The sequence below is a fragment of the Vigna radiata genome, chromosome 10 (assembly GCF_000741045.1).
Source record: "Vigna radiata var. radiata cultivar VC1973A chromosome 10, Vradiata_ver6, whole genome shotgun sequence".
Classification (NCBI taxonomy): domain Eukaryota; kingdom Viridiplantae; phylum Streptophyta; class Magnoliopsida; order Fabales; family Fabaceae; genus Vigna; species Vigna radiata.
The window spans coordinates 15,240,742-15,267,571 of record NC_028360.1 but is presented as its reverse complement, the minus strand read 5'-3'; the positions used below and the strand labels follow the sequence as shown (position 1 = coordinate 15,267,571).

At 33.2% G+C, this 26,830-nt stretch overlaps 4 protein-coding genes across 6 annotated transcripts in view; 1 reads left to right on the top strand and 3 right to left on the bottom strand.

Annotated features, from left to right (window-relative positions):
• LOC106775870 overlaps positions 1-2,524 on the bottom strand; it is a 6,365-nt gene extending 3,841 nt beyond the window's left edge. For both annotated transcript variants that reach the window (XM_014663098.2, XM_014663097.2), the window contains exons 1-5: positions 1,785-2,524; positions 1,593-1,709; positions 829-929; positions 583-654; positions 356-437 (exon numbers count right to left, since the gene is read on the bottom strand). In XM_014663098.2, the coding sequence (XP_014518584.1) occupies positions 356-437; positions 583-654; positions 829-929; positions 1,593-1,709; positions 1,785-2,024 (612 nt within the window). In that variant the 5' untranslated portion in view covers positions 2,025-2,524. The remainder of the gene's footprint in view (positions 1-355; positions 438-582; positions 655-828; positions 930-1,592; positions 1,710-1,784) is intronic.
• Positions 2,525-5,485: 2,961 nt separating this feature from the next.
• Positions 5,486-12,425, bottom strand: LOC106776105 (protein STRUBBELIG-RECEPTOR FAMILY 8). The gene is made up of 16 exons (XM_014663433.2): positions 12,032-12,425; positions 11,606-11,738; positions 11,292-11,363; positions 11,114-11,179; positions 10,925-10,996; positions 10,761-10,832; positions 10,177-10,248; positions 10,027-10,092; positions 9,883-9,948; positions 9,478-9,788; positions 8,642-8,898; positions 7,873-8,147; positions 7,572-7,707; positions 7,327-7,466; positions 7,044-7,200; positions 5,486-6,084 (listed from the first exon to the last, which is right to left on the bottom strand). The coding sequence occupies exons 1-16, from the start codon at positions 12,123-12,125 to the stop codon at positions 5,932-5,934; spliced, it is 2,142 nt and encodes a 713-aa protein (XP_014518919.1). The 5' UTR covers positions 12,126-12,425; the 3' UTR covers positions 5,486-5,931.
• A 5,586-nt stretch (positions 12,426-18,011) lies between these two features.
• LOC106775986 (malonyl-CoA decarboxylase, mitochondrial) lies at positions 18,012-24,187 on the top strand. The gene is made up of 15 exons (XM_014663261.2): positions 18,012-18,268; positions 18,423-18,517; positions 18,646-18,736; positions 18,842-18,968; positions 19,074-19,254; positions 19,575-19,719; positions 19,804-19,894; positions 20,509-20,567; positions 20,639-20,716; positions 21,015-21,098; positions 21,628-21,812; positions 22,289-22,417; positions 22,574-22,646; positions 22,930-23,015; positions 23,341-24,187. The coding sequence occupies exons 1-15, from the start codon at positions 18,179-18,181 to the stop codon at positions 23,441-23,443; spliced, it is 1,617 nt and encodes a 538-aa protein (XP_014518747.1). The 5' UTR covers positions 18,012-18,178; the 3' UTR covers positions 23,444-24,187.
• A 206-nt stretch (positions 24,188-24,393) lies between these two features.
• Positions 24,394-26,015, bottom strand: LOC106775625 (chaperonin-like RBCX protein 1, chloroplastic). 2 transcript variants are annotated; one of them, XM_022786608.1, is made up of 6 exons: positions 25,664-26,015; positions 25,395-25,495; positions 25,009-25,126; positions 24,863-24,879; positions 24,729-24,791; positions 24,394-24,626 (listed from the first exon to the last, which is right to left on the bottom strand). In XM_022786608.1, exons 1-6 carry the CDS (start codon positions 25,809-25,811, stop codon positions 24,552-24,554), a joined length of 522 nt encoding a protein of 173 aa, XP_022642329.1. In that variant the 5' UTR covers positions 25,812-26,015; the 3' UTR covers positions 24,394-24,551. The 2 variants fall into 2 exon arrangements, with proteins under 2 accessions (XP_022642329.1, XP_014518255.1); XM_014662769.2 differs by having other exon boundaries at positions 25,395-25,489; positions 25,664-25,991.
• Between the last annotated feature and the right edge of the window lie 815 nt (positions 26,016-26,830).

Below are 26,830 nucleotides of genomic sequence, written 5' to 3'. Positions count from 1 at the left end.
GGGCGTGGGGGGAACTAACTTAAATAAGACCAACTTCACACATTAGTTTTTCCTTAACTACATTTAACCTGAGTTGGAGTAAATAAAGACTAGTTTAAGTTTTTGGTACTTTCAAAGATTAACAACAAAAACATTGTTCCACTATATATAATTATCTAGCTTTTAGAGTTTAGATAGCCATGGCTAGCCAAATTGATTCTTCTCCTTCAGCAAAAGAAAAGAAGGCCTGTCTCAAACCAGTAGGTTCTGACAGATTGCAGAAGATATTCTACTAAGAACCACTTGATCGAGAGATTCAAAACATGTATGATTGGAAAGAACAATATTAAGGTATGACAAGGAAAAGAAAAATAACCTGGGACCCTTTACGCCATTTTTCTCTTGGTATTTTAGGTGACATTTTTGGATTGTAGCGGCCCTCTTTTACATCAAGAAAACTGCAATATAAACAGGCTCGTTTATTCCACCTTTAAAGCATATCCCTTTCACAAAAATGAAACAGATGCAAGTTTAAATGATTACAATTGAACATTCGAAAAAGAATTAGTGCCAAGCACCTCAAGAACCAAAGCCTTCTTCTACCTGTCCACGAAACTCTTCGGAGAAACCATGACATAATTGTACACGTACGAAAAGTTGTACAGAGGAACACAGCTGCACAGGGAAAATAGAAACTCAGATTCTTACCCAGATAAGTGACTTTGCACAAACATACAAACCTGCCTCTTTCTTCGAATAGGAGTGAAAATAAGAAAAAAGAAACAGAATAAGAGAAAGAACTAGAATTTCTAAAGGAAACTTGTACTAATATAAGAGCGTAATACCAACCTGTCTGAGAGAAGAACAAATCTTTGATTTGAAGGGTCCTCTAGGGCTGCTTCCAGTAACAACCTCTCAGCCTGAATCATACTTGATTCTCCCCATAAAACCTAAAATATGCAACACTGAATTCATATAAAAAATAAAACAACATATTAATAGCACTACAATATTACAATTTTAAGATCAATCATATCTGCATGTACTATCACACCGAAGGCATAAATCCTTGTAAAAACAATGTGTATAATGTTTGGACAAGTACACTCTTCCTATAAGTAAAAACAACCACAAGTTAAAATAAGGTTTTTAGAAAAGTTAAATGATTTTAACTTTTCCAAAAGGCTTATTGAACTTGTGCATTTAACTTCATTTAATTACTTTCAAAGGCACAAATCCTTTCCAAAGAGAAAAAGTGCCAAAAATTATCAGATTATTACAGAGTAATACCGTCACTCCATTGGCATTCGGTGCTACAAGTTGGTATTCTGGTGATTAAGCCAATATAGAAATAAAAACATAAATGCAAAAAACACCATGTTGTCAATTTCTCCACCCTGTAAGCAATATACCACTTGACCAAGTAGAAAGAGTTCGCCATCGACGAAGAAGACAAAATAAAAACACATCCACTTTCCCTATCTTTTACGAAGCAAAACTTATCGTAGAAGCAACATTTCATTGTTTCACAATTTCGAAAAGGAAGACAAGTTCGTGAATAAGTTAGTGGCATCGCTTTCTCAACAACCGATTCGAGAGAGAAAAAGAAAAACCTGAATGCTATTACTGATTTGACGACCGTAGAAGAACTGCGACCTGGTGGTTGACTCATCCAGCACAAAGCCAGGCGTGGAGTGAACATAAATCGAGAATCTCGAAACGTCACCGTTCTGCAAAAATACAAACAGTTCAGACGTTCCCCAAATTTCAGATTATAAGGAAATAAAATGAGAAAGATGCGAAACCTGGAAAAAAGCGTCCCAGAGGAAATCGAGAGGGAGGTTGCGGCGAACGAGGAACAAGAAAGCGATCTTGGGAGGGCCGTCGAAGACACGAGAAACGGAAATTGAGGGTTTGGGAGAGTGGAATCTAAAGAGAGAAAGGAGGAGTAAAACGACGACGCATGAGAGGGAAGCGGAGAAGAAGATCAGCATTTTTCTACTTATCGCGTGGCGTCTCTTGGCGCCTCTAGCCGCCGATGCCATTCCTCCCACCCTGATTCAGCTTCAGGTTGGTTAACTGTAGCACTAGTAATAACCGTCGCTGATCTGGTTAGATATATGCATAGCATAGCGTGAAGAAGAGGTTGAAATCGAAGGGTGTGCACATGCAGATGCTGGGAGAAACACTAACTCTTTGTTTTCAGTAATTATTAATAATAATTTGGTTCTCTTTCTCTCCGCTTTCATGGAGACAGGTGTTGAGACTCTTCTGAAGCCTCACACGCAACTTCGACTACATCAATACGTCGTCGTCGTTACCAGCACTTTTGACCTGTACAGCTCGGTGGGTCCCACAGCTGCATCCTTTGCACGTCAGCGCGTGGTAGCACTGAACGCGGCACCGCCACCGCCGCTCCTCAGTGCACACATCGTTACCTACCAAACACTCACTGCCGTTTTCCTTTTTAACAAAACAAAAGGGAAAATACTATTTCTTCGAACTGGTGAGAATTAATTACATGTCATGCTATGTTACCCACCTTCAATTTTATCCAATCATCATGTCCCTGTTTAAACTGTAGATGTCTTCTTTTCTTTTATTGTGTTTTTTAACTGCAGATCTAAACACTAGATGGTTTTTTTATGTGTTAGTAGAGGATTACTTTTTTATGTTTGATGATAAAACTATTAAGATAGTAAAAAAAATAATGTCCTTTAGCATACATAAACTTTTTAATATTTATTTGAGATTCTTTTTCTTATTTTTTATTTCTTTTTTTAAAAAAATATAAAACTTTATTTTTTTTATCATGGTTTTATTTGTATGCTCTGTCTCAAATAAATTTTGTGTTTAACTTTTTCACTTTTTTATTTTTGTTTTCACTGATTAATTATTTATATAAACTCATTACAAAAAATAGTTGACTTTTTGTAGTGTTAGTTAAAATAAAATTAATTAATTCAAACAAAATAATTAATTTTGTAACTAGAGTATATTTTTTTTAAAAAAAAAATCCAAAATATAATTCATATGTTAAAAATAATATCTTTAACAATTTGTAATTATAATATATTTATACATAAACTTATTTATTTATTTCTCAGTCATGTCATCCATGAGTTGATGATTCCAAAGTTATTGTAAGGCCTACTTTTCATTTCCAAAACATATGAGACCAGGCCCACTAACTTTGTTGCTACAAATGGAAATTTAAAGCCAAAGCCCATAAATGAACCCCGAAAAAGGAAAACACAACCAAGAAATCACCAATATGCAACACTAATAATTCCAAAAGAATAAACATAAAAGGGAAGAAATGTGAAATAAAATGAATAATTTGATAAGAAGATTAAAAAGATAGGTTTAATTTTTTTATAAACTTAGATATTTTAATCAAATTTGTATTATTATTTTTACTTATTAAGTAACAAAAAATTAATATTTGTTTACTGAGTTATTGTAATTTAACTTTTTTTTTGTTAATTATAGGATATAATTGTTATCTTTTCTTATCTATCATCACTTATAATACTTATAAAAGTATAATTGTAATTAGCAATGTAGATGACGATAATTAGTCTTCCATTATCTAACATATTTTTAATTAAAACAACAAAGGTGATTTGTCATTTATATTAACTTTTATTAACCACAAAATCTCTCGATCTATATATATTTTAATATGTAATGATAAACAGACGGAGGAAAAACACGCTAAAGAAACAAAATAATAATCACGTTACCAAATTAATCAAAAAATTAAATTACCGTAAGATTCTACTTCAAAAATATAAAAAATAAATTAAATACAGTAATAAAATAAGAAAATCCAATAAAATCTTGATTAAAACATTAATATAAAAATTGAGTAATGCAATAAAATAAAACTATCTATTGGAGATTAGTATATTATTATCTACTACGAACTTAAAATTTAATTAAATTTTTTAAAAATATAATATAAATTATTATATATATTTTGGGACGAATAATATAACATTTATATAGACATACCGCGTTACTATTAATAATATTAAATTTATGTAGTGATTTGGTCTTCTTTTTGTTCACCTTTTAAAATAACTCGTGCTTTCCTTATCTTCAAAGATATTTTATGTCTTCAAATGATATTAATTTATAAGTTATTTTAATTAAATAATGTTTAACATCGTTGTAAATTTTTTTAATATTTAGTTTAAAGAGGGGGAATAATAATGTAAAAAGGAAAAAGGCACGAGTATATGACATGAAATAAAGTTGGAAACCCATGTTAGATTTAAGTTAACTTCTAAAAGTCCAACAACATTAATAATTCACCAGCTCTCAAATAAACAATACTTAGTTGCTGCTTAGTGGTGGAACTAATAAACAACTCACATTTATATTATTTAATTTATATGCTGTCATATCACTCATAATTTATTTATTATTAAAATAATAGTTTATTTCAATAAATAATAAATAAAAATGTAAATCTAATTGTCAAATTTTCATCTTTATTTTTGTATTTTTTAAAGAAATTAGAGAAAACATTGTTTTTATGATATTTTAGAAAAAAATGTTATTTTGGTGTAGTAAAAAAAAAATACTTTTAGAAAAAACCTCAAAATATAATAAAAAGAGAAAAAAGAAGGATATAGATGTAATATACCTTTTCAGCTTTAACTCTCTTCGTGCTTATTTGGTGGTGTCGTTGGGAGAATATGTGAAAACTTATTTTTCCTTCTATACTTTCTTTCTCATAAATACTTTAATTTTACAATAAAAACAAATCAAATAATATTTAGTATATTGATTCTAATCAAATTATGAAAAAATAATCAAATTATAAATATAAATATTTTTTACAATTTAATTATTAATATTTTTTTATTTATTTAGTAGATAATTTTTATTTATTTAATTTAAAAAATAGTTAAAATTTAAAAAAATAGTGAAATTTAAGAAATCAGTTAAGTTTAAATAAAATGATAATTTAAAGAGTAAAAAAAAAAAAAAAACTCCAAAAAATATCCTCTTTATACATAGATACACAAACACTTTACCCTATCTTAAATCTTAAAAGAACGGTTACCCAAAAGTAAACTTTTACACCAACTTATTTCAAATAACATTAACAGAATCTCACCAAATTTTGAGTTACAAACTCCAATATAGAAATGCATGTTCCTCTCTTATATATAAAATGAGAAGAAAATTATTTCTTGCAAAGTAAAATGATTTATGAACTTAGTTTTAATACAAACATGCTCCGACCCGACCCCATAACTCAACTTGCTTGTTTGATTAGCAGTTTAAACCAAAAAAGTCCACTTTCCAGATCCGTGACAATTTCTAAATTCTCCATTTCATGCTATGAAACATGTGAACGACCCAAGGCAACCCAAACATGCTCTAACTAAAAAGGAAAAGGAGCTTACTGTAGATTCAAAATAGTTGCAGGGTCATGCAGAAGAAGACAATGAAGTGCTAAAAAATGGAAGAAAAAGGCCAAATGCGTGTCTGTTAGAGAAATTGAATGGAATTAGAGAACAGTGGGACCTTGCACCGTCACAATAATAATCCAATACATTACAAATGAATAGCATCCACACTCTTTTCCAAGGCCTTTATGTCGGTAGTTGGAATTTCATCTGTGCATGCCAACAAAGCCTAAAACTCATAAAGTTGATTCCTACAATTCTCTTTTTATAAGACTGTTTTGCTTGCATCAAGGACTTTAAATTATATATATTACACCATGATGAGGTAACTAAATATACACTTTATTTTCCAGAGTAATTTCTAAATGTTGTGTGAGAAAATCCAACACGTAAGTAATTAGTATCTTAAAATTGCTTGATACATTTTCACAAACTTTCTACTCCTTCCTTGCTTCCTGTGTTTTATGGTAGTAAATTTTAGCCGGGACAACTGCACAAAATTGCAAAAGAGTAAAGGCACCAAAACTTAAAATGACATGTCTATGGCCTCATGTTCTGGGGTCTTGTGACCAATGCCAGATTCATCACTGGGTCGTCTTTTAACCACACTTGCTCTTTGCACTAGCCGGACTAACGCTTGCACCACCTCAGACATCGGAGGTCGAAATTCAGGTTCCGGCTGTGTACAAAATCAAACTCATTAACATCTTCTGAAGAATTATGGTGTTTGCAATAACACCAAATGACTCTAAGTACACATATTCGTCAACAATACAAATTAATACAGTGGTCTCTTTAAGGTGCATTAAATACACCCTATTCAATGCATCCAATGACTAGTACTACTACTATTTTTCTATAGTAATACTTTCCAATCAAACATTTTTCCCACAAGTTGGAATGAGCAACAAAAAAAAATCAAACTGCAATGTTTGTTGTGAATAGTGTATATAAACAATCCCTTCACCATTATAGTCTTAATAGTTTTTCCTGTAGTTTTTCTCGGTTGTCCTTTACCTATATAGGGCTTCTCCATCTGATTCAGATTTAGTCTTCTTATGGAACCTCTGTCAGGTCTACTCCACGTATGTCCACACAATCTTAGGCAAGATTCTTATGTTTGTTCTTTTAATAATAAACGCTACCTAAAGTTTCTCTATAGTTTATTCATTCTTAATCTTGTCTGACATGTCCACATTTCCCTTTAACTCTAGTAATAGGACTATCCACTATCTTGTCGTAGTCCTCTTAGAGGAGCCTCGTTGGACTTTTCCACGTAAGATGATCCCTCAGCTCTCTCTTTTAATACATTCATTTCTCTAACTGTTTTGTATGTATACTCATCCAATGGAACTTTCTTGTATTTACTATGTGAGTTTTATCGTTTTGTTGGCTTTTTACTTCCCAACACTAAACTTCAGGGGCATCTTTTGTCATGTATAACAACACTAGAGGCACTTCGCCATTTCATTCAATAAAAATTTCTTCTTTCGTTTCTTTTTACAAATGCCCTTTGGTACCAATTAGCATTTTCTCTATTATAAAGACTAAACTCGAGACCAGAAATAAATGCACTAGTGCAGTAAATGAAAATAAGTACTAAAACAAGTGGCTGGCGATCAGTCGTTCAAGTTCTACCTGAACACAGAGGGCAATGATATCAGCAAAGCGTGACAGTGACTTTGCAGGATACATGCCATTCAAAGTAGGATCCACCATTTTTGCCAAGGCATCTATATCATGGAGTTGGGGTGTAGCCCACCTCACAAGTGACTGCTCTGATCGAATTCGTGAACTAAACTTGCAAAAATTTCAAATGAACGTAAGAAGCCATATAGAAAAGAAAAAAAAAAAATAATAAGCATGAGCAAACATTAAAGTGATGAGCATTTTTAATTTCCAAAGTGTATGCTAGACTCACCTGTCTAGCGGCTTCCGACCAGTCAACAATTCTAGCATAACCACCCCAAAGCTGTAAACATCACTTTTTACAGTGTATACTCCTGATAATGCAAACTCAGGAGCACTGTAACCAAATGAACCGACCATCTGAGTCGATACCTGTTAAAACTCAATGATTTTAATCAATGTAGTAAGCAAATAGCAAAGAAAAGGTACAATAAAAAAACCATGTGCAGCTGTTTAAGGAAATAATATTTCACCAACCTGCCGCTCTGTGTTTGGTGTCAAAGCAGCTAAACCACAGTCAGACAGGTGAGGATTTAGCTCCTCATCAAGTAATATATTTGCTGATTTGAAATTTCTATGCACAACAGAGGGCAAACACACTTCATGCAAGTACCTGATAGACAAAGCATAACTCAAGAAATCAGCCTTTATGCTATATACTAACTCGCCCTACAGGCTAAAGCAAATAAACTAGAGGGTAAAAACAACAGGGTGGGGTAGCCTCTCAAGGCCATGCCCAGGAGAGACTTAATATGTTAGATATACTCATGAAACATACTCTAATGCCCGGGCTGTGCCAAGTGCTATGCGAACACGAGAATTCCAAGACAAAGCCTTGCCGCTGTTTTCTTCAGCAAAATGGAGCATGTCATGCAGATTTCCATTTCCTATATACTCATAAACTAGAAGTCGTTGGCCATGTTCAGCACAATATCCAGTCAATGTCACAATGTTCGGGTGCCGCAGGCGTGACATATTTGAAACAGCTTCAAGAAAATTGTCTTCCTCCTGTAATGACAGTGCAGAGTTGTCGATTTTCTTGATAGCCATTTCCTAAACAAATGCCAATATCAGAACCATTAGAATGTCATAAGAAAATAAAAACGATTTTCTCCAAGTTCAAATTCATAAGAAAATAAACATCCATGATAGAAAAAGAAAATGAAGAAACAGGCAAAGATAGATGGATCATTGACAAATGCAACACTAAATGACAATCAGCCTTGGTGAATGAATAAGTAGACACCATGAACCGATGATTTCTGACTTGCGACTGTATAAAAAACAAATAAACAAAGAAATTCAAACCAAATGAAAGATTAAAAATATCTGAAGAAGAAAAAAGAATCATCGCAAACATGCAGCAAAAAGGGAATTACTGACGTATAAAGAATGTCTATATATAAACTCTCGTGACATTCATCCAGCACTGGTTCAAAAGTTTCCCATCTTAGTTTGAAAGACATTTTTCATCCACAGATAAAAACAATAAATTCCAAAAATGCAGTGGAAAGGGAGATAATAAATGCAACACTAAAAGGTGTTACCTTCCCATTTGGGAAATCAGCCTTGTAAACACGGCCAAGAGAACCTTCACCAATTATAAATTCTTGGCTAAAGCTATTTGTAGCACTTTGGAGAGAAGCAATTGTGTACGACGTTGAAGTTATAGGGGACTTCATATGCCGTACTGATCCACTTTTAGTAGGTAATCTCTCAACTGATACATTTTCTGCTGGACGAGGCTTCAGGTCTGTAACAACAGCAGCGCTCTTTACCCTCTGTTCTTGCATCTGAGGAGTTACTGATCAAAACCCAAAAAAAAGCTAAACTAGTCAGGATGCATAGATGCCAATCAAACCAATCATAAATAGTATAAAGTTCAAAACAAAATTAGTTGTATAAACAGCTTAAAAGATTAATGCAAAACTAATTTGTAAAAGAATAAAGAAAAACGTCACCATAACATTTGTAATAAAAGATTTTTATTTGAGTGGGTGTTTGCTTGCACATTTGATTTGTGCATTTGTTGGTATATTCACATCAAACTCAAGTTTACACAGCTGCTACAAGATAATGTGTTGGTATTGACATGGATCTAACTTAATTAACATTAAACCAAACAAGCTATAAAACTATAATGCTTTATGCATGGAATTTACACCAAATAAAAAGCTCCAAATCCTAATTTTCCCTAAAAATGTCCTTCTAAATACTTTATCTGTATCTGCTCCCTTTGGTACCTCCAAATATTGGGGCAAATTAATGCACATACCATACTGAACCACATTTGACAAAGAACCCAAATTACAGAATCATAACCTCTGTGTGTGTGTGTGTGGAAACAAAAAAAAAAAAAAAAAAAAAAAGGAAAGGAATTCACCATTAATAACTCCACGAGGAAGGCTCCCACTAAAATTCCTTGCACCTTTTTTCTTCCCCTTTTGCTTTTGGATGCAGAAAACAAAAGCAAGCAGCACAATGGCAGCCACCACTATGGAACCTAACACAATGCCCACAACAGCCCCCACTTTCAAACCCGTATGGCCATCAGAATTTTCATTATCAGAGGCTTGTGTTTTATTATGTGAGCCAGATCCAGAGTGATGATGATTACGGGATCCACTGGGAGGAGGAGAAGTTACTGCTGGTGGAAGAGGAGCAGGAGGGTTCTCAAATGAATTTCCATCATATCTAGTCCATGTTTAAAGAGTCAAAATAACCACAATGTTAAAGCTATTAATTAGAAACCACAAAGGCATTTCAAACAAAAATCCATAATACTTACATGAAAAGATGTATGGAAGTAATTTCACGAGGTAGCCATCCACTGAAATTATTGTTCGCAACATTTCTGGAAAATTATATAGCAACATTAGAAACAGATATGCAGATATGCAGATAATCAAGGCCAAATGGGAGAAGAACTTACAAAGTATCCAAAGGCAAACCAACGAGAACACTAAGAGAACCAGTCAACTGGTTTTTCTGCAAGAAACTACAAAAGAATTTTCATAAGCCTTAACTTAACATTTACTGCAAATCACTATCAGTCCATCAATTAAAACATCAACTAACATACAGAGAAGAAAGATTGGCCAGTGAACCAAATGAAGGAGGAAGATCCCCCGAGAAGTTATTGAATGATAGATCCCTGCATCATTGAAAAGGAATGCAAACAATCATCAGATAGAATCTATTATTCCATCATAAAACTATTATTAGTAAGTCCATAATATCCAATCAACCAATTGACAATATAAGGTTTCTGTATGAAACTGTTCCTCTTTATCTACTTCTATCAGATTTCCGCTAGAGCATAGACTCTATATTAGTGCGGTAAATTGATTTGGATTCTGATATATAATACTAAAAGTATGAGTCAAGTATAAAGTCAATTTATGAGCATGCTTTAAGGCCAAATCCAAAACTCAAAAAAGTTGGTCCGAAAACAACAATAGCCCAATCCTAAAATGTAAAAGTTGATCTATTCAGCCAAGGAAAATGTTTATTCATATATTTTGAGGGGTAAAATCCATCAGAAACTGATTAACCATTGCCATAAATCAGCATTATAAACATTAATTTCTTAATTAGAATAAGAAGAAAATGAAAGAAAGGGAAGTCGGACTTAAGACATTATGTACTATATCTTACAAGACTTACAGGATATCTAGATCTGAAAGATTAGCAAAAACATCGCCAACTGCCATGGACAGTGCATTATTGCTTAAATTCCTAAAAACAACAAAAAAACACAGTTAGCGGCTCCAATGTATGATCCAATTGATATTATGAAATAAAACTATATACACCGAAAAGAAACTTACAAATAATTGAGAGAAACCATAGCAGAAAAGGAATAAGGAAGATTTCCAGATAAATTGTTTCTTGCAAGATTCCTGATTGTCCCAATTGAAAAGATATGACAAGATTCAGAAAAAGAAATAACATTCCTAGTAAAGAAGCAAACTTACAACGATCAAAAGATGAAATGAGTAATTGGGAGTTAATATTACAGGCTTGTAAGATTTGGCGGCAACTGGTAGGGAATTGTATCATGGATCTTGTTGTCACTCAAGTCACTGGAAAAATACAAAATAAAATTGAAAAACCAATAACCAGTTAACAGCATTTGTTAAAACAATAAAGATTATATGTAGTGTGGCACGAAATTACAGAGTAAAATGATCTCACAGCTTTCTGAGTGACACAAGGTCCGAAAGCAGGTACCCCAGAGTCCCATCGAGTCCTAATCCTGAGAGCTCACTAGCCAGCATCACAAAAAGATGAATTAGTTTTCTCGACCACAAACAAGCCTGAAAACAATCGTACAGCAACCGCGATTTCGGTCACAAAAGCAAGGTTTCCAGCACATTTGTCCGCAATTTCCGGCAATGTCAAGGATTGCGACAAAATCATAGCTGATAAAACCTTGACAATAATAAACACACTTAAAAAAGTACAAAATTAAAAAATTAAAAGTCTGCAATATGACATGAATCTCATACATGGAAACAACGGCTGAACCTTCACAAGTTACCCCTTTCCATGACTCTCCACATGGATCACCACCACCGATTCTCCAACCCGTTAACTGAGTTGAACCATTCAACGCATTGTACATAACCTCGAGAGCTTGAACTACAACAGAAACAAAACATCAATAAAAAAAAGACCATTTTGGTATGAACAAGCACCCACCCACCCACAACTTCATTACTTGCATTACCACGTATGTCCTCTGAACCCAGAGTCCAAAAAACAAAATCAAAACCGAATGCCCTCGACGCAAAATCAAAACTTTTTCCCCAAGACCAATCAATCCCCAGTTCCCATCACATGACTACATTAAAACCGATCCCATCAATCAACCGCCGCATGATCACTCAAAAAAACAAAAAGAGAGAGAAAAGGAAGTAGCAGTAATATATTACCATCAGTAGGATCAGTGTTGGCGAGGGAAAGAGGAAGAAGAGAAAGGAAGATGAAAGCGAGGGAGGGAGAAAGAGCGGAAGGATGAGCAGGCATTGCGGTCAGAATCGTGGTTCAGGTGTGGAGACGCACATGCAGAGTACCATGGAGGCGAAAGAGATGTCAAAGGAGAAGAGGAAAACAGGGGTAGCAGTAGTAGAAGTAGTACCGTAGTAGTTGAGTTTCAGATCGCGACTGGTTGTACAAGGCAGGGCCATTAAAGAAAGAAAGGGACAGATATTAGAGATTCGAAGCTTGGTGTAATGAAGAGAGAGAATAACCAAAAGCACACAAGACTGTTGTGTTGTGCTGTGTCGCTTTGAGTGTGTGAGTTTGTGTGTGTCGGCGAAAATAAGAAACTCGAAAAAATTAATACTACAATGTACTACTGCTAACATAATAATGCTGGAGAGCTAATAATATAGAAAAAAGCGAAAAATAATAATGTGAATCGGGTGGATGTTTATTTTAATTTTTGGGGTCCCACACCTTTTTTTCCCTTCTGAGGTTTTGGATTTTGTGGCTTTCGTTTGCACGTTCTCATTCTACACCTTTCGGGCTTTTACCCTTCAAACTCTGTCATTTCAGCTTTCCCAGCTTCTCTTCATTTCATACCACTTTTGTAGTCTTGTTTTCCCTCTCCGGTCACATCCTCACACCTGCTACACGGGGCAAATTTAATTCAAAATCACTATCAGATTAATAGTCTTAATTAAAAATCGCAATCGCGGGTGTTCAAACATGAAATCAACCATAAATCAGTAACTTACTAGGACCAGAAGATACAAGAGATTTGGAAATGCATTAATTTGAGATCAAAATGCAAATAATCCCTGTCACCACGTAATTTGGAATTTTAGGGAATGAGAAATAATGATTGTCTTCAAAATTACTATCAGATTTGACGCATTAGGTACTCATCCAGCTTTATGTTGTTGAGGTGCCCAGTCTTGTATATTAGGTAGAGCCAATTTAAACTGTGGTTATGAAAATAATTTGTTTAATTAAGCTTCATATAGTATTAAATAATGTGCTGTAATTATAACTCATTCATAAGTCAACCGGCCGGACACTATTACCGGCTATTAGGCCCTTCTCGGCAGCCGCCGGCATATGTATGGTCGGACATTAAATTCAAATACAACTTAAAAGAGGATTAGCGAAAGTAGTACACGAGGTTTAGTAATAAATGTGATTACATAGGGTTCGAATCTGGATTAATCTCTAAATAGTAATGATGATCTAATCCTATTAATACAAGTATATTAGAGATAAAAGGTATTTTTTATTTAATATCTACTTATTTATATATATATATATATATATATATATTAATTTAGTCATCTGTAAATTATTAGGTGAGACTTTAACTCGTACACTCTTTAGAAACTATCTTTATAGTCTATTATATTCTTAAACTCGGAATGAGTCTAAGCAGTGAAGAAGGGATGAGGTTTCTATAAATAATTTTGGGATTGTTGACTCAATTTCTATTAAGTTATAAGTGAACTTATCATGTCATGAGAGAGAACATGTATCATTACTAGAATTATAACACTGAAGATTTTATTTTACATGATAAAACAAAACTTTTAGAGTTTGAGTGATGCGTAAATCTAAATAATTGAGTACATATTATTGATATGTTAACTTGGATAAAATTAATTTATCATTAAAAAATATATTATTGTACGAGAAATGTATATATATGTTTAACTTATCATTAACTTATCCTTTATTTATTCATTGTCATGTATTTTTTGCAATGTTTGTTTCTATAGCATAAGCAAATGAAGTTTTCGACGGTGATGGTGCTATCCAGTAAGTTGTTGTGGATTGAAGTGTAAACTAAAATGTACTATGTTATATGTTATGTTGTACTTTAAAAGTATTTCTCTCATTAAAAAAGTTATTAACTTGCGTGTTTTAAAAGACTTAAAATTTCATCTAAAGACTGTAAATATTATATGTTGCATGGTTGTGTACATTTATTTTACTTACATGGCTTGATACTTAATTTGTAAAGATTTAAAAGAATATAAATATTTTATTTTCTTGGGCTGCTATAATAATCATGTATTAGATTTTCATAATTTAATTTAGATTAAATAAAATATATTAAATCCAAAATCTAAACTAATTTTAATTTAATTGAATTAATTTTTCTTTCAATCCACTCTAAATTAGGTTAAACTTAGTTTAACCAAATTTTCAAATTATATTAAATTTTAAATTCTAATTAACTTGGTTTAGGTTTAACATATCTAAACTCGACCTAATATAATTTAATTTTATTATGCTTATCGTAATTTAATATAATCAGATCTAACTAAATGCATACTTGATATCGGTTGACAAAATTTAACTTATGCTCTATCAAATTGTTTCATTTTAATTTGAAGTGAATTAATTCAATTTAATTTAACTTAAGTTCAATCAAATTCGACTTAATCAAATCTAACTTAGATTAATTTGACTTATAATATATCAAGACTATAGAACCAAGCCAAATATATATTAAATCTAACCTAAATATCAAATAAAGCTCAATTAATCTAAACCCGTTTTAGAGGCTACACGAATGAACCACACAATCTAATCTTCCTCGTATTTTATGAATTTTACGCAACTAGCCATAGGATGAAGCACATTTTCTTACGTCTCTAGTCACAAAAAGACAAAAACAAAACCATGTACGCAATAAGCTTGAAATTGATCTTTGAATAATTTTCCATGATTCTTCCTTTTTCCTTACATTCTCGTTATTATGGATATGTTGATAAAAAAATAAAATAATAATTTCAATAATGGTAATTTAGCACGTTGTAAGAAGCTTTTCAAAGTTTGACGTCTGTTCGCTTTACAGTTAATCCAGATATGAATTATTACATAATCGAAAAGTGTTAGTAATGTAATCATTATTTTAAAAGTTGCATTTAGAACATTGATTTTACTATTTGGCGATGTAAAAAATGTATATTAAGAGTATATCAACGTTAGAACAACTTATACGAAATAATCGAAATTAAATTGGCCTGAGTAAACAAGGAAGTTGTGTATGGTGAATACGAGTATATCAAAAAAATTACTACACTAGGAACTTTACATTGAATTCTATTCGACATTTTTTCTATCAGCACTCAACATTTTCTGTATAAATTAAATTCTAATACAATAATTGATATTCAACGTTCTATTAATGGGTTAAATTTGTAAATTTTTTAAAATTTCGAAATTGATTCATACTCTATGAAATATATTTAATTTGGCATTCGGTATATTAAAATATAAATACGTTTTGAACTAAAATTATATAAGTATAAAATGTTATATTTATTTATAGTGTTTGAGCGAAAATTTTCAATTTTATAAGCATGTAGAGAAAGTGATTATATTATATTTATGTTTAAATGACGTAGATATTTAATAATCCTCACCCTCTAATTATAACTCTAAGAAAATTTGGAACACTAATTCTTTCTTAACGTGTATGATTTAATTTAACCATAGACTTAAACACTATTTTTTGTGACTTAAGATCGTTTTTTTAAGAATGGCTACAAGAGAACAACTTACAACATGAGACGGAAACATAATTAACTCAAATATATAAATAAAAATAATATTTCTCAACAATTCTAAAAATAATTTTGATTATATATTTAATATTTTTAACTAATTTGTTTAATATTGAGAATAATAATTTCTTACACAGAGCGTGTTTTGTATTAGTAAATTAATTGGTTAGCTTTGACATGATTAAAAATCAATATAATAGTAGTAAAGGAAGCAACACTTTTTTAAATCAGGAATTTTGGCATAAAGAAATGAAGTGTGGAAAGTAATAATTATGTAAAGAGTATGAAAGTAAGAAGAGAGAATTGAATATCTCGTGAAAAGTGTTCCCATAATTGCATGGGGCCAAGGGTTGCTAACAATAGTTTACTTTTAATTTGATTTTTGTATGGAATGGGTGATGCCTAATTGCCCGTGACTTATCATAGATTCCTTCCATATACAATACCAACACACAATTCCATATATTGCCCACGTGTCATGCACTTTACTAAATACCAATAACAAGTAATACACTTTATAATAGTCTAAATTCAATAAAATTTATAAACTTCGATAATATAAAATATCAATAAATTTTAAATTGATAAAAAATTAATTATTTGAAATTTGTACAGAGTTTCCAATAACAATTCAAAATCAATTCCACTTACACTTAAATTTTAAATAAACGAACATGTGTAATTAACGAAGAATAAACATGCATTGAGATATTAAAATTAGCATGATGTTGGTTGGGATGATAACAACTATCAAAGTGACGTAGTAAAGCCTTGTTAACATGGTATGTCATAATCACTGAGCCAACAATTAGAATCTCGAATAATGATGTTTCTCATTCAATAATCATATTTTCGAAAGTACTCACCATAATAAATAACTCTGCTAATAAATTCAAACGTTAATTATATATTTTTGACACTCCATTCATGTTGTATATGTTTATTTACAAAGTGTGATGATGTTATTCTATAAAACGACGTCGGTGGTTGGTTGCCCTTGCAGTGAGATGGACGTTGTAATTAATGTGGTGAATGAAAACTCCTCTCCCTGGGGATCAAACATCAAAGTAGAGATTCAATCACGGATTACGGAACAAGCAACATTCACGCCAGAGGAGATCCGGGTCAACAACCTATGATTTCAGACTCAAACACCAAGACAACATCAGATCACGCACACATAATAGTACTTTTACCCAATCGTAGGAACTTTTGCTTTCAACATCAGATCACGCACACATAATAAGTTATGAAGTCATGTTTTCGTTGATCTTATATGGTTCATTCGGTCATTTAGCCATTATTAAATTCTATTAAAATCATTTAAGTGTAGTGTAACCATTTTAACAAATCAAATTTGTATGGAAAAAGGTAATGTAAAAGAAGGGAAGAGTATTGTTGAGTGTAAGAATGGATGAAAATCAAAGGAAAGAATGTGCTTCCGGGAAGCTATAGTTGTGACCTATCCGCATTCATTTCTCATTTTCTTGGATTGTAAGTAAGATATATGCATATTTACAGTGACCACATGCTAGCAACTAGCATATAGCATTCAGAATAAAAATCCTTTTCTCTTTATTCTCTTCTTTTTTATTTTTTGCATGGGTGAATTAGATGGCCAAAGTATCTTCATAGTACATATTTTTTATATAGGTTTTAGGTACTCTAATTTATTTTAATTAATGATTTACATGCTAGATAAGAAAAAAAGTGGCAATGAAATTCTAAATGGAAGAAGTAAAAAACCTTTATTATATTTGTTTGGGTTAGAGCTTCCGTGAGGAACTTTGGACAGAACACTCAAAGTAAGTGAGGAACTTTGGACAGAACACTCAAAGTATGTTGTCCTTTTTCTTCCTAACTTCTAGTAACTTTATAGTCATAATTTTCTACATATAAAGAAAATATAGAGATAGCTGACTACATTCAGTTTAGACTTTTTAATTTTTGTAGCGGGAAATGCTTCCCAAGTTCCATGTTTTTTTTTAATCTTTTTGGGAATTTTGCTTTTATCATTTATTAAGACGGAAGACATAATTGCAACTAATCGTTCATTAAACTTGCTTAAGTATAAAATTAAGCATATGGTAATGATACAAGTCACTAATAAGGAATAATGACTCCATGCTACACTACATGTTTGAATTGTACATTATTTAATTTCCCCTCAAACTTGACATTTTTCCAATTAGATAGAAGTCCAATTAAGCTGACCCAAAAGTAAAGAGTCCAATTTGTTAGCATTTTGGGTTATGCAGCCCAAAACCTGAAGATCTACAGAGATGTGGATAGTCAGCGTCAGACGTTGACCCTAAAAAGGAATGAATAAAATGTGTGGCTTGCAAGCAACGCGCTTCTACCTCGGAATAAGAAATTAAAATCAAAAACAGTAGGGGTTGTTGCCAAACAGCGATGTAACGCACGATCCAAAAGCAGAAAGCAAACTTCATTCACTATACCAGTTGTTGATTTCGATTGTGGAACGCACATGTTTTCACCCAATAAATAGGAGAGCAATAATAATAAAAGAAAATGAGCAAAAGAGCTTTGTACATTTTGATGCGCGCCAGAATGAAGCCCAACGATCGTACAAACCTTTCTCTCTCTCCCATTCCTGTGGTCGTGAGTAAAATAATCTTGCTCTTACACTTCTATTCATTCCTTTGTTTTGATTCGATTATTCAATGAAGCCCATAATATTTTATGTACGTGAATTAGCTTTGACTTTGATTCTTGCTGACTTATGGTTCTTTCGATTGCGATGAGTACACAACAGAACGCGACGAGTCAAACACAGCAGCAGAATTCCCGCCAAAACGGATCTCCAGGTGAAGGAAATGCGGTGCCTGATGATTCCGGCAACTCCGAGAGGTTCCTATTTTTAGTTATTTTCTTAATTTTTGTTTAACATACCTGGAATTGGATTTTGCTTACGTTTTTTTGGCTCATTTTTCTTCTTCTGTTATTTATGTGTTTTTTTTTTTTTTACTTATTCACAGAGAGTTTAAGCGTGTCCGTTCCTCAATGCACTCTGCCATATCAATGAACAAAACAGAAGTTCTGGATGATGTTCTTAACAACTTCTCGGAGGTAGTCTAATTTTATATTTTAATTAATGCGGAGAAGCTTTCTCAATTATATTTTTTTGGTTGTCTTTGCTTATTTCATTACCATATGCCGGTGACGATGATGTAGGGTTATTTTAGTCTTTCTCATGAAAACCGTCGCAAGTTGCTTCTTGTCCTTGCCAGAGAGTATGATCTCAATCGATCACAAGTGCGTGACCTGATAAAGCAGTACCTTGGACTTGAACCACCTGCTGGTGAGTTATTATATGGCATGGGCGTGGGCATGCACGCTTGTGTGTAATTCTTTCAATTATTGCTTTCAAAACTGTTGTGTGAAAGAAAAATTATTGGATTGGCAGACAAAACTCAAGTGTGTGATTACGAAGATGAAAGCTTGTTTTCTCCTTTCTATCGCATTGAGAGGAATTTGAGACATGCCCTTCAGCCAGTTTATGAAGTTCTTTTTGAGCGTCTCAACACTCATCCAGGAGGGTTGAGGATCTTGTCCATTCTTCGAGAAGATATCCTAACCATTCTAGCGTAAGTCTACACGATTTTATTTTGAACAATTTTTCTGCTATATCTGTTTCCTTTAATTTTCTTATCTTGCAATGACGGAAGGAGCAAATAAGAAATCTTAGTTCATCGTTTTGCTTTTTGAAATTTAGTACCTTTGTCTGCACAAGGAATTTTTTCTTCGAGAACCTTAAAATGAAATAAATTTATACAAGTTCGAATTTTAGATACCTATAGTTCATAACGTTTCTGGAGGAAATGATGAAAGAAAGATAAGAGAAGAACAAGAGTTCAACCTGCTTTCCTGAAATTGAGTATAATGATTCAATTCTTCCACTACACAGAGAGGAAAATATTGCATCTCTGAGAGCATTGGATTCTTATTTAAAGGAAAAATTTGTTACATGGCTTAGTCCTGCTGCCTTAGAGCTTCACCAGATTACATGGGATGATCCTGCTTCTTTGCTGGAGAAAATTGTTGCTTATGAAGTACTTTTCTCTTTTTTTCTTGAACTGTCATTCAATGTAGCTCTGGTCTTGCACTATATGCATAATCTTTCATATCTTGTGTAGGCTGTTCACCCAATTAGCAACCTTCTAGATCTTAAGAGAAGGCTGGGAGTTGGCCGTCGTTGTTTTGGGTATTTACATCCAGCTATCCCCGGTCAGCAGTTCCTCTAACCCTTTGTAACTGAAAGATGGTTCTCTACCTCTCAGTTTTATAATTTGTACTGGTGCACTAACCAACATCCTAGCAGTAATTGTTTTCACCTCTATTTAATATTTTGAGTTTGTATCAGCGGCTTAGGAAGTTAGTAACGTCAAAATGCTTTCTAGTGATTGTATTAAGTAGGCAGTACAGCGAAATTTCATTATTCTCCTGAGCTTGAAAAATTAAATTTGGTGCTAATACTTTCTATAGTATACACTATTTGCCCCTTTGTGATCCAGTGCATATCATTGGTTTAAAATATGTCGTTATATACCTGTTCTCAAATCCGCTGTTTGAAAATTGTGATTGTGATTAATATGCCACTGAGAATTATAGGAGTTAATGTAACATTGGTAAGATGGTCGAAGGAAATAGTTTAGTTCTTTATTATTAGGATAATTATTATTATTCTTGTAAATGCAAAAATAATTTATTGTTATAAATATCAAGGTTGCTGAGTGCTCCTACACAAGAGTTCACTTAACTTCTGTCTCATTTAAAGAGGTCTATTCTTAAAGCTTCAAGTGTGTTAAAGTACATTATGTGGTCTTCTATATTTTCCTCAGGTGAACCCCTAATTTTCATTGAAGTTGCACTGCTGAAGGATGTTGCTCAGACTATACAGGTTAATGTTATTAAAATTCAACTGGATCAAACCCTTTTTCAGTAACATAACAGTATTTATTTATTCCACAGGAAGTTTTGTGGGATAGTCCTCCTATACCTGAAAGTGAGGCAACATGTGCCTTGTTCTACTCTATATCATCAACTCAGGTATGATATGTATCAGAAAAGTAATGGAAGTTATGGCTAGTGGAGATTTAACTAAATATCTTGGTGAAGTTCAGTACAATCATTCTTAGTGCAAAGTGAACTGTTTATTCTTTGGCTTTTTCTCCTACTGAATTATCGCTACAATTTGCTTAAATTTGCCCGTTCTCTTTTATGTTCTGTTTTTATTCATGCTAGCACCTTGATCTGCTTGCTTTCTGTTTATATCATTGTCAATTTCTCCCCCTGAAGAAGAATAACGATGGAGATAGTTTTATATCTTACATGGTATAATTTGCAGCCTGGCTTAGCAGGGATCAACTTAGGAAAATTTCTTATCAAACGAGTTGTAACACAGGTGAAAAGAGAGATGCCGCACATTTCTGTAAGTATTTTATCAATTATACGTAGATTCACGGGTTTTGTGAATGCACAACAATTAATAAACATAATTCTATCTTACGTTTTGTTTTTCTTTTTTTAATCTCAGCTTCTTACCTTTTATTTTCATGGTTTTGATATAAACGGAAATGGCTAAACGAAATGTGTTGTCTTCCCTTTAAATCTTGACATTCGATGGGAGGTTTTCCAAGTATATCAGTACAACTATGATTTTATTCTTTAAACCCTGGGTTTTTTAATTCTTTCCTTCCTCTGAAAGATGCAGATTTCTGGAGTCATTGTTCGCAAAAGCACTATAGAACTATAGACACATGGCACTTTGCCTAAAAGACTATTTCTCAAATTGATATTTTCCCTTCTTTGTAGTGCAATCTAAAAGTAATATGCTTAATCCCTCTAGTTATTGGGCCCAGGTGTTATGGATTTTTCTTGATTAATGTCATATTTCTAAGGATACTGCAATATCTTATGCCCTACCACATCCAAGATTGCTGATCATTTTTTGACTGTAGACCTTTGCAACTCTGAGTCCCATCCCCGGATTCATGTCATGGCTTTTATCCAAGTTAGCAGTATCTCAGACACTACTTGCTGAAGGAAGCAATTTGTCTCAATCACAAGCCGATGGATCTAGTTCCACTTTCTATGAAAATATACTTAAACCAGAGGAAGAAGAAGCACTTATGAGTTTATCTAAGTAAGATGCATACTGTTCTATCTTCATATTTTATGTTATGATATTTCTGGATATTTTTTGGCAACACCACTATCGCATATTCATATCTCATCAAGTAAAATATCCTGATAGCTAGCTGCATTACATTTTTTTGTCTTCTTTGGTTTCTCCTTTGCTGTGAGGCCAATTGGCTCCTTATTTGTTGAAAAAGACATGTAGAAAATTTGCGCAGTTATTAAAAGTGCATGGTTCAAGCTTCAGATTGCATGATTAAAATATGGTGTGATTTAGCAAGTTCACAATTCATGTTGTCTGATGAATCAAAATATGACCTTGAAACATGTCATGCTTGCGGGAACCGTTGTTATTCCCTATCATTAATAGTAACTGCAACATTCAGCGGTTAAGTTTTTTTCCTCTTCTTATTTGCTTTCTCATTTCCCACGTACTTTGTATATGGGTTACTATCAAGTGACTAATGTCAATATGAGATGCAGGGATATTGCCTCGGGAAAAAATGGAATGGATTTGATGTTCAACTTGCTTACTTCTACATCCTCTAAGTGGATCCATTCTCCAGAACTTCGTTCAGCATTAAAAGCTCCTTTGATGCGTTTGTGTGCCAGGTATTGGAATGCTGGAAACAAATTATGGGAAATAAAACAAAGCCATGTTAGAAATGACTTCTTTGAAAGATCATATTGAGCTAGGCCGCTTGCTAATACTCATAATTTATAAATGAAAGTAATCTGGAAGCATTTGGGGTTCTTTTGGTATCACAGGTACCTTCTAAAAGAGAAGAAAAGAGGAAAAGCTTTGGACTCTGTAGCAAATTTTCACTTGCAAAATGGAGCGGTATGTTTTACAACCATAATGTAGAGCCAATTAACTTCATTGTTATTGTTAACGCTATTTTCATTCTGAAAGCAGTAGTTTCCATATAGTACGTTATACTTTTTGGATGGCTTTTTCGCGGAAGTCAATGTATGGGTTGTTTTCTTGGTGTATTTCTTTCTTTATAATCAATATGGTAAAATGGTTCTTTCATGTAGCAAATCTGTGTCCTATCTGCAACTATCCTTCAGTTGTAATTTGAGTAAATTGGCTTGAATAAAATTTTGCTTCTCAATGTGGACAGATGGTTGAAAGAATAAATTGGATGGCTGATCGATCACAAAAAGGTCTTTCTCAAAGTGGAGGGATCATGGTGAACTACGTGTATAGGTAATTGTCCTCTGGGTGTTGTGCTGTTCGTATCATAGTTACATTTATAGAGTCAATTTACTTTGTGAAGGCCTTTTTGGTCGTACAAAGAAATCTTGTTTGCTAAGATGAAAGTTCCTCTCACTCCGTTTTTGGTTCTGTTAGTGAAGCTAGGAAATCTTACCAACATGAAAGGAGCAATGGCTGTACTTGTCATTTCATTGTTTTGAGGGTTACCAGTATTTTCAATATATATATATATATATATTGATTTGATCAAATTTGAAATTTCACTTCACTTGGTCAAATTTGAAGTGTATGCTGCTAATGACACGTAATTTTGCAGGTTGGATCACATAGAAGAATATGCCCATTCATACTTCAGCAATGGTGAAATTCAAGCCTCAAGTGATCTACATCACTATGTTGATGAAGCGGATACTGCTTAGCATCAATTCAAATTTGATAGAAGATAAACTTCAACGAATTTTCAACAATATCATATGCGCATGTGTTCTGGAAACAAATATCGTCGGCAGCGGACAACCTTATTAACACTAACCTTTACCTTTCTTTGTCTCAAACTCTTTGCTGTCATTTGCAGCCAGAGTGGCAAGTAATTGTGAAGTCTGCTTGATCGGAGCATGATGGAAGGTTTCATTAAAACTACAGGACAAATGCATTGAACTCTAAAACCGAGGATGCTTGTATCTTTTATCATTGATTACTTCTGCCGGAATACACTGTGTCGCCATCCAATTCATTGGAAAAATTGGGTAGGAGACAGTTTGCTAAACTGCACTACTTTATATGGTCATAGGACGAGAGGTGCGAAGTAGACAAGTTATATTGAATAGGCTATGCTCGTTAAACCTCAATCTATACATCTCATGTGATATTTGTACTTTATATTCTGACAAAAAAAACCCTATATCTTAGTGAAGAAGGAGATTTTAGTTGTGTTGGTTGGAAATCATCAAGTGTAAACTGTAAACTATAAAAGAGAAACTATTTCCTTGAACATTGAGGATTGAAGGTAATGCTTGTTGCTTGTTTGTTTCATCCTCAGACAGTGTTTCATTTCAGATGTAAAGGATAGTTACTCATGCATTATATGTTCAGAATCAAGCCTTGAAAACAGCACCAATATTTGTCTTGAAATACGATACTTTATATCTGCCTGAATGTTTACATATTTGGACCAGACAATTCTTTTACTCACAAGTAAAAGTGTGTTTCTATAAACGGTTTGACTTAAATCGAAAGGGATTTCACACATTCCATGCGTTAAACGTGTCTTCAAAATTTTGAATCTTTTAAACACAACCAAAGTTATGGAAGGTTTAACAATATATCTGTTGATTATCAATTTGTATATCAAATTTGTCTAACCATTCTATGATCTAACTGTTTTTTTAATCATAACCTTGCTAATGCTGGAGTATAAAATTGATTGATAAACGTGTCAGTTCTTTCTGTACATATAAATAGGTATATGGCCCTATCTCCTCTTCGATAGGAAGGAATAAAGGGGCTAATGCTTTGGTTGAAGACTATTCACTTCTCACTTTCAACATGACTGGTTTCTAAGACATATTCCGTCATGAGCCTCGTGTTAGATTCTGTGACCATCTACAAGACAATAAGGCAGAAATATAAACATTATTCAATCATACAGAAAGTTGAATAAATTTCAGCAGGATTCCTGAACATAAACGTTATTGTGCTACAAACCTTGAGGGCTAGGCGCTTCAAGTTGTCCCACTCAAAATCATTTTTGCAGTATGCTGATCTCACCTATAACCATACATCGTTGTATTTAATCATAACTTCTTAACAGGTGATGGATAATATAATAATCTGCTTACCTCCATTATGCGTAGGGCTATTCATGTACATGCCAGATTAGTTCGGAGATTTCGTTCATACAATGGCAATACACAACAAAGTTGTTTGTCAGATATTAATAATTAGATATCGATTGAGGATTGAGTGGCTTGATAATAGCCGTTACCTAAGTTCTTATGTCTTGATGATTCTCTGAACATGGCCGCACAAAATTTGTCACCATCATTCAACGAGTGTCTACCAAGAAATTCAATCAGCTCCTCATATGCCTCAGGATTGTAGCTCTGCTCCGCGAAATATTATTTGACAGATGACATTATCAGAGACAAAAAAGTATTAACCGCTAGAAATATATATTAAATTAAAGAAAAGAAAAAACTGAATTAAGTTGAACAACATGGATCAAAGTAAATCCACTGACAAATCATTGTTATTATTATTCAGCCTTGAATCAGCTTGATAACGTTGGAGGTCTAAATCTCTCTAAATATAAATTCACAAAAATTTCATCCAATAATAAAGGGGTTGTCAAAGCCAATAAGGAGAAGGAACCTCAAGTTGAGCAGCAACAATCTTCACAGCTACGTAGGTGAAGAAATTGTGGAGGTTTTTAGCCGCCTTTGCTTCTGGTGATGCTTCTCCAAATCCTGCATCTCAATCGATATAACACAACCCCATCACATATACTAATGCTAATTTGGTCACAAATCAATGTATCAGTGACAAGTTCTTTTTCATTGCGAGTATTTTGTGGTTAATGTTAGTTCCCTTAGTCATAATGGAGAAGAGGAACAGAGTAGAAAAGTAACCGAACCAATTACCTGGTACATACATCTTGTTGCAGTGTAAGCGTGTTGGCTGCGAGCTTCTTCGCTTGCAAGGCCAAAAGGGGTAAGCTTTGTTACTCCTGGGTGTTGCAGGGTACACAAAAGGAAGCTGAGAAAGAGGTAGAGTTGCAGAGGATTCCATGGCTAAACAGTGTTAAAAATTTGTGTTATGTATATTGGAAAAGGCCTTAATTTTTATGATGCCAATTTAAGCATGTGAACACCATGGTGAGGTTGTAATCACTACAAAACCAAAAATATCTACAGGCTTCAATCCACGTAGAGAAATATCTTTGAGCTTACGTGGAAAATTAAGTGAGACCTTTACATCCATGGTGGAACCCACTTGAAACTTCTTCAAACACATACCTCTTTCGCTCTGAATTTTTTTCTGCAACTTTCTCCCATACAACAGACACATTTGTTGCTATTCCTATATATCTAACAAAGTTCTTTTTATTTCTTGAAAATATCCTTTCTATCTGAAAAGATTATTCTTCAACTATCATCTCAAATATCTCACTGCAGTCCAAAAGGTTACATCTGGCCTCATTTTTTGAATTTATCATTCTTGCTTAACTTAAATTTCTTGCCATCAATTGAATATATGATTATAATTTATTTAAAAAAAATCTCTTCTAACCAAAATTTTAATACCTGGCCCAAGTAAAAACAAAAAGAAACTCACAAACCATCATATTGTTAAATAAACCCATACTATTAAATATTGCTGTACAAGCTATAGAAAATTCAAAATTTTGTGTTACCGAAGAGTCCCTCCTTGAACTTTTCCTTTCCTTATCGCGAGCTTTCGTCAGAGTATTATATTATCTTAAGAAATCATGTGAGGTGAAAGGGAAAAAAAGAATATAGATCGAAAAAAGCAAGAATGAAATCATAGTTAGTAGTCACAATTATTTAAGAAAATAATGTTTAACTGTGAAAGGATGAACACAAATTAAAGATTTAGGAAAATCAAACAATATTTTTTTTATTGAGCAGGTATATACACTCACTTGGTCAAGAGCGATTAATAAATTATCCTTGAAGCACCTTCATTCTCTTATTCCATAGTTTCTAAACACATTTACTCAAGGAAAAACAAGTTGGTTAAATGGTCGGGGGTCACGGAGTTGGTGGGTAGGGGGGTCCAGTGGTCGG

Coding starts and splice junctions, on each gene's coding strand:
- LOC106775986 (XM_014663261.2), top strand. CDS start 18,179: ATGAGCAAAAGAGCTTTGTACATTTTGATGCGCGCCAGAATGAAGCCC. Junction 18,737..18,841: donor TTCTTAACAACTTCTCGGAG/GTAGTCTAATTT, acceptor ACGATGATGTAG/GGTTATTTTAGTCTTTCTCA. Junction 19,255..19,574: donor GATATCCTAACCATTCTAGC/GTAAGTCTACAC, acceptor TCCACTACACAG/AGAGGAAAATATTGCATCTC.
- LOC106775625 (XM_022786608.1), bottom strand. CDS start 25,811: ATGGAATCCTCTGCAACTCTACCTCTTTCTCAGCTTCCTTTTGTGTAC. Junction 25,496..25,663: donor CAACAAGATGTATGTACCAG/GTAATTGGTTCG, acceptor ATATCGATTGAG/ATGCAGGATTTGGAGAAGCA. Junction 24,627..24,728: donor TGAAGCGCCTAGCCCTCAAG/GTTTGTAGCACA, acceptor ATTGTCTTGTAG/ATGGTCACAGAATCTAACAC.
- LOC106776105 (XM_014663433.2), bottom strand. CDS start 12,125: ATGCCTGCTCATCCTTCCGCTCTTTCTCCCTCCCTCGCTTTCATCTTC. Junction 10,093..10,176: donor CTGGCCAATCTTTCTTCTCT/GTATGTTAGTTG, acceptor ATTCTTTTGTAG/TTTCTTGCAGAAAAACCAGT. Junction 9,789..9,882: donor ACTTCCATACATCTTTTCAT/GTAAGTATTATG, acceptor AACATGGACTAG/ATATGATGGAAATTCATTTG.